The 7,131-nt window shown below is 38.2% G+C and overlaps 1 protein-coding gene across 1 annotated transcript in view; it reads right to left on the bottom strand.

The window, feature by feature from the left end:
* LOC119422466 (LIM and calponin homology domains-containing protein 1) overlaps positions 1-7,131 on the bottom strand; it is a 58,511-nt gene that overhangs the window by 1,514 nt on the left and 49,866 nt on the right. Inside the window, exons 22-30 of the mRNA XM_037689840.1 lie at positions 5,332-5,431; positions 3,933-3,958; positions 3,613-3,726; positions 3,351-3,443; positions 3,079-3,271; positions 2,876-2,975; positions 1,189-1,263; positions 969-1,077; positions 767-869 (exon numbers count right to left, since the gene is read on the bottom strand). Coding sequence (XP_037545768.1) covers positions 767-869; positions 969-1,077; positions 1,189-1,263; positions 2,876-2,975; positions 3,079-3,271; positions 3,351-3,443; positions 3,613-3,726; positions 3,933-3,958; positions 5,332-5,431 — 913 coding nt within the window. The remainder of the gene's footprint in view (positions 1-766; positions 870-968; positions 1,078-1,188; positions 1,264-2,875; positions 2,976-3,078; positions 3,272-3,350; positions 3,444-3,612; positions 3,727-3,932; positions 3,959-5,331; positions 5,432-7,131) is intronic.

Below are 7,131 nucleotides of genomic sequence, written 5' to 3'. Positions count from 1 at the left end.
GGAAGACATAAACAATTCGCGCCCCCCCCAACTCTCCGCTGCGACTGTAAACAGTATCATTTGTTTATAAAATTGTTATAAGTACACCTCTGCATAACATTGTGTCCTTGTTAACATTAAAGAAAAAAAAAAGAAAATAGATCAACTTACAACAAAGAATAATTTTATTAACATTGTTTTAGTCTGTAGAAACAACTTAAAGTGCATCAATTTGCCTGAAAAAAAAAAACTTAAATCCTTATTTAAACTGTAAACATTTTTGACCATTTGATACTGAAAAATACAATTAAATATAATCAATAAATAATAATAAATTCGAGGAAGTCAGGATCAATGAGCACTCTCATCGATAAAACTAAAACATTTTGTCAACGCGAAAGAGGAAAAAGGGGGCAGGTGTCGCTCTCGCTTTGAGTTTACTCTTTGTTGCATGCGCGCTGTGGGTGACGTCCAGAGCGTCATAAAAACAGCGGCGGAGGTGTCGGAGATTTTTATTCATCGTCTCAGCAGCAGAGGGGAGTGACACGGTTCATGCATGGCTCCCAAAACAACAAGGCAGCCATATTTGTTCGTAACTTTATTATTAGTAAAACTGAGAGATACGAGCAAACAGCTGCCAGAACGCCGCGACAAAATGACAATGGTGGGGGGGGAATAAAGCATGTTCTCCGGGGTCACATGCGCCTCCACTGGCATCGCCCCACTATTTGAGAAGGACTGCCCTAGACTATGGGTGAATGTGTTGAAAATGGTGAATGCTTCTCACCCCGAGATGCGATGTAGCACTCATAACAGCTCAGCTGCCCGTTGCGAATCCGTACATCAGTCCCTGCAGTAGCATCACCCATCTGCCTGCTGCAAGATCCACACTGGGAGGGAGTAAAAACAAAAGAGGCTTCACTAAAACGTTGCACAGATTCATTAAATACTGCTAATTATGATCACTCAACAAAAACATGCAATGGTACCTTAAAACACTGTATGTGGAAGAACAGGCCCAGTGTGTCGATGATCATAGCAGCTCCTTTCCCCAGAGGCTTAGCACAGCCCGAACACAGCCGCCTCCCGCTAACACACCTACACAAAGGCAGGAGGAAAACAGTGTTCAGACCAAAGTTCTGCCCTCCCACATTATTATATCTATTCATATCTGGCATTCTTTCTGTGCATGTGTGCTAGAACGGCTACCTGCTGGGTGACGGAGGCTGGGGAGTTGGAGGGGAGGAGGGCTGTTTGCTTGTCACAGCATCGTGCGACTCCGATCTGAGGTGCAAAAAATATGTTGGCTAAGAAAACACTGTTCGATTCAGACATACAGCACAGAAAATAAAACAACTTTGTGATTGTTTATAAAAAGCACTTTTGGGCTTTTTTATAAAAGTACATTTTGTACAACTGAATGTAAAGATTTAACAGATGTTTCTGACGATTCACAGCTGGAATGTGGTAACAGACCCTCTCTGTACAAAGAGCTGTGAAACGTAAAGGCGAAGTCATCCAGATAAACATAAAACATTCAGTTCACATTAAAATTGTGACATATTTTTAAATCAAATTTAAAGGATTCTATGAAAAGGTTACGAACAATTAGTATCTTACATGCTGTAGATGATTAGTTCTGTTTTAAAATATCTCCAGTCTCAACTGACAGCCATGTAAAGGTTTATAAAATAAGGCTTGCATGAACCGTTTAGAATTTTCTTACAGTAAAGTTTTAGGAACGACTTTAATCCACTTTGCTATTAGCTTGGACTTGTTAGTTCGTCAGCCTAATTAGACTCAAGTTACTTCAATGTGAGGAAGAAATGTTATAAAAATGCCCAGCTCCTTCAGCTCAAACACGACCATGGCTTAACGTGGCCACCTCTTGGCTTTTCATTGGATGTTTCCTATATGTAACAGGTAAGATAGGCACTTTGGTTTGATATAGGGATGTGCGATATGGCATAAAATTCATATCACAATATGTATTGTGAAAGGTGGCGATAACGATATTTATCACAATATGTTTTTGGTATAAAACTTGCAATAGGAATGAAAAAAAAGCATAGGGTGTCCCTTTGCCATTATTTATTTTGAAAACTGCTACACCACAAAATAATCTCAGTTAAGAAAATTCCACTACTAGGTCCAGAAAGTTTTTAAATAATTAACAAATCAAGTATTAGGCTTCTTTCTTGTAGTGCAAAACAGTGCAAAAGATATCAAATGTGGTTTTAGCCATATGTTTTAAACAAAATAATATGTTGTTAACTCTTAACAGTTTCCAGTCGTCTCACTTCAGAAATGAACAGCAACAGAGCAGCATTTTACACTGAAAACACTTCACCCTCCAACCCTCTAGTGGGTGTCTCCTTCCGCTTTAAGAAGAGCTGACACAAAATGGCGACCAGTTTCCTCTGTGGCTTTGACCAGAGGGTCTCACAGTAAAATCACACAACACAGTGTTCTTTTACAGATCAGAGAGCAGGTTTCTCTAAAGCTGACCAACGCTTACTTTAACTTTCGACAGGAAAAAATAAACTTTTGACAGAACTCAGCGTTTTGCACATGTGTCCGAATACAACAACACTACGGCAAGCCGGTCGTAGTTAGCTTGTAGCTTCGATACTTAGCTCTCAAAGAAAAGACTTTAACGCCACTTACGCGCAGTTTACAACAAAAAAAGTAACGATTAAATCTGACAACTCTGATTTTACATCTGACACAGCATTTCTGCAGTTAATCAGTAGAATGCAGATCTCCATCATGTCTATCGTTTCTACCGTGTACCGTAGATATCGCGCACTCCTAGTTTGATAGGGAGTTTGTGAATAACCTTTCCACAGAACACCACTTCAAAAGATCTGAAGTACTCCTTTACTTAAACACAGACCTTTTAACACTGTCCGTATGGGTCAGCTGTGGATTGCGGTCCAGAGATGCTGTTTTCCACAGTTCCTGTTTTTTTGAAGGTTCTCCTTCACAAGAAGAATCTGCAGATACATACCATAAATTAATGTCTGATGTTCTTCTATCAACAACCAAAATGAGAACCACTTCTGCACATCGATGACTATCTGCTCACTTCAGACTCACCCTGAAAAAAATGTAGTTTAGACGCGTGCTGATCCTCGCTGCCTGCTGACACTTTCTGACCATTTTGCTGCAGAGACATGTCTCCCCCCGTGTTGTCGTTTCCAGATGAAGCTGTCCTCGTGTGTCCTGACTGCTGGTGCGCCAAGCCAGACGGACTGAGGGGGGTGACAGTCTCCTCAAGAATTCGTCTCTCCTGAGCAACAAAAAAGATGAACAAAGACAAGGAAACAACCCTTTTTTTTTTTCTTTTTTACTTTCAGTCATGTTTCTACCTCTTCGTTGTGTTTCCTCTCCTCCTCCTCCACCTCCAGCTGTGCCTTCTCCCACTCTTTCTTCAGCTTCTCCTGCTCTCTCTGGTATTGTTCCTGATGAGAAAGACGACTGATGTTCAGTACCGCATGAACCGGAGCCCACACAAGATGAACACAAATGAAGGACCACATTTATCGGGACATCCAGTTCAGCGTGTGCCACCGGTTCTCTCCGAACCAGCTGCAGCACCATGCACATACACACACCGTTACACCACAGTACCTGGAGGAGGCGTTCCTGTTCCTGTTGCCACCTTTCCACGCGTTTACGCTCCTCATCGGGGTCCCAGACCCAGTGATTAACACGTTTAGCCAAGTTTAACATGGGGGTCTCAATCTACCCAGATCCGACCGACAATCATACACACACATCCATACAAACACACATATACGGATCAAAAGGACAGAAAGAGGAAAGTTGAGGACACCAGTCTGACTACAACAACTACAGTGACCACTGGAGACAGAGGGTCAGGACAGGGTCACATTTAAAGATGAAGGAGGAACAGTAAGAAGGAGCTGCCGTTTCTCAGAGATACTTACGGTCACGCTGCTCTCCTCGAGTCCTTCTGTGAAGCAGAACAGAAAAATAACTAGAGAAACTGTTTCCTGCGAAAATGCAGTGTGAGCGTTTTTTGCTGAAGAACTTGCAGAAAAACTGCTGAAATTAGCTTAAAAAAGGATGCTGAATTGTAGCTGAAATGGAAGAACCAGTCCAAATTAGCAAAACTAAGCAGAAAGAACACCTTTTTTTTTTTGCTGAATTAGGTTTAAATAAGCAGAAATAAGCACAGAAATTAGTAATTTAGCTAAAAAAGCTTAAATTAGCAACAAAAATTGCTGAAAAGTAGCTGAAAAGGCAACAAAAAATTGCTGAAAAGTAGCTGAAAAGGCAGAAAAAAGCCTAAATTACCAGAAGGAAGCTGAAAGAGCTGAAATGAGCTAAAATGTGGAATTAGCTGAATAAGCTAAAATTAGCATAAAACAGCTAAATAATAGCTGAAATAGCAGAAAAAGCTGAAACTAGCAACAAAAAAGCTCAAAGGAGCATAACAAGCTAAAATTAGCATACAGAAGTTAGCTAGTCTGAAAGTAGCAGAAATTACCACGAAAAACTTGACTTTATTTGAAAAAACTAAAATTAGCTAAAAATCTGTGAAAAAGCTAGCTGAAAAGTTAGAACAAGCTTAAATTTGCAGAAGGACGCAGAAGGAACACATGTTTGCCCAACTAGGCTGAAAGAAGCAGCGATAAGCACAAAAAAGTGGAAATTATCTGAAAATGCTGAAATTGGCAAAAAGCAGCTGAAAAGTACCGGTAGCTAAAAAAGCAGAAATAAGCTGAAATTATAAGAAGTAGAGAGAGCACTTTTCTGATGAACTGGGCTGAAAAAAGTTGAAATGGTTGCAAAAAAAACATGGAATTAGCTGAAAAAGCTAAAATTTGTATAAAAACAGCTAAAAAGTGCTGAAATAGCAGAAAAAGCTGAAACTTGCATAAATAAACTGAAAATGGCATAACAAGCTGAAACTAGAAGAAATAAGTTAGAAGAAGCAATAATGTTATAGATAGCAGAGAGGATCTGAAAAAGAGTACAAAACAGCTGAAAAAAACAGCTAAACTTAGCTGAAAGAAGCTAAAACAGAAAGGGTTGTAAACAGATCTAGTCAGTCAGAAAAGGCTAAATATGTCAAAAAGCTAAAGTTGCACCAATGCCAAAAGTCATAGCATGATTGTCCTGAAAGAGCTGAACGCTTTGATTTACGATTTGTTGAAATAGCATAAAAATTGTGGAATGAAAATCGCACAGAAAAACATATTGAAGAAAAATGGATCACAACAGTGTGGATGCTTCATAAACCACCCTATTGTTGCTAAAAGAAAAAGGGAACTAACATCGACAAGAAAAGAAGGTGCTGCCAGTGAAATGTCTCAGTTTTACCTGTGACAGTGGGAGAACATTCTTCATTACTGCTGGGTGATGGAGCAGGCTGAGCACTTATCTCCTCCGATGGTCTATCAAACAAACCGGCTTTTCCATCCTAAGGGTTGAATTTTCAAATCAAGAAACAAACAAAACAAAAAATCTTAAAACCAACCTCTCTTTATTTTGTCCCTAGAGATTTTCTAAAACATGCCTTCTCTGAAAATGTTTGTTTTAACATTCTAGCTGAATCGAATGAAAATGCCATAACACTAAAAATGCTTGCTAACTATTCTGCTGACCATTGAAATGTGTGGTTCAGGCTGTTGCTGTGTTCTCCTCATGTAAATGTGTATTAAAATGTACCAGTGGAAACCAGAAACCTGCTTTACATACAACAATACTCACAGAGAAACAGGATTAAAGTTAGTTTGAGGTAAAAAAAAAAAAAGTGAACTTCCATTGTCATTCTGTACCTAAATATTCGTAGAGGACTTTGTTTTTTTGTGTGTGTTTTTAAATCCCCATAATATTTACCATAGTAAAAACTATTTTTCCTGTGGTCCACACCCACAAGCATTACAATACACAAATGTTACATTCATTACAACTCAAAATTTCACAAATATAAAGCCAAGACACAACTTGTGCTGACTAAAATAATTTTTAAAAAGTGTCAAAAAAAGAGAGAAAATCACAATTTACATTTCAGTCATAGATTGACTAATCTATTCAATTTATTAATATTTGAAGCTATTGAAGCTATCTAATTCATTATGTATTATAACGGTAGATCTTTTAAGTTTTTTTGTTTTTTTACTATCTTGATCCCCAATCAATGTTATCTCAGAGGGCACCATATCCCAGTATGAAATGGCTCTGTATATTGTTGTTTATCTGAAGGCATTAATTCTGGGCAGAGGTAGTGTAAAAGTAACAAGTCTAGCATTAAAACCATGTCTGTTAGAGGTGAGTAATAATTGTGAGAAAAGGTTAAAATGTTTATGTAAAATCCAAATTTTATGTTAAATGAAAAGAAGGCTGCATGCTAGTCTGTCACTGACCTACATCCATGACAGGCTTTGATGCATGATGTTAACATTAGCTCTAAAATAACAGCCAAGTGCTAAACTTGCAGCTTTATTTTGAACCATCTGCAGTTTATCCAGATCTGTTTTGAAGCACTAAACCAAACAGCTGGACAGTAGTCAAGGTGACACAGGACTTAAAACTAAGACTAATTTTCTTATTTCAGGAGACATAAAACGGACATTGCACCAAATTACTGAGATGTTTCTACTAGTACTCATTTTAGTCACAATCTAATGTATATGTGTGGACCATGATAGTATTGTATATAGTTTGTCCTCTTTAACTTTTCTATTGATTGTCCATGTAAAGAAATAGTAATACGCAACATTTGAGTTAGTCTAACATAATGTTTAGAGTCCAACACCATACTTTGTTTATGATACATTCAGTTTAAACTGGTTCTCAACCACCCACCAAATATACCAGTAGTTCTTGTTGTAGCACCTTATTTATCCAATCCTAACCATCAGAAGTGACATATATAGTTATATCATCTGCATATATGAATGCCTTACTCAATACATACGGCATATCATTTACAAAAAATACTATAAAGCAGAGGACCAAGGTAGCTGCCTTGTGGAATTCCACATAGAAGGGTTACAAAGTTTGAACTGATACCATTAAACATAATGCTTTGTTACTGAGGTAACTGCACATGAAGTTGATGGCTCATTTTTTTTAAACCATAAGCTGATCGCTACACAAGTAAAAGATCAACACTAT

The sequence above is a fragment of the Nematolebias whitei genome, chromosome 16, assembly GCF_014905685.2.
Source record: "Nematolebias whitei isolate Nwh7 chromosome 16, NemWhi1, whole genome shotgun sequence".
In the NCBI taxonomy this organism is placed as follows: domain Eukaryota; kingdom Metazoa; phylum Chordata; class Actinopteri; order Cyprinodontiformes; family Rivulidae; genus Nematolebias; species Nematolebias whitei.
This window is presented reverse-complemented; position numbering and strand designations above follow the sequence as displayed.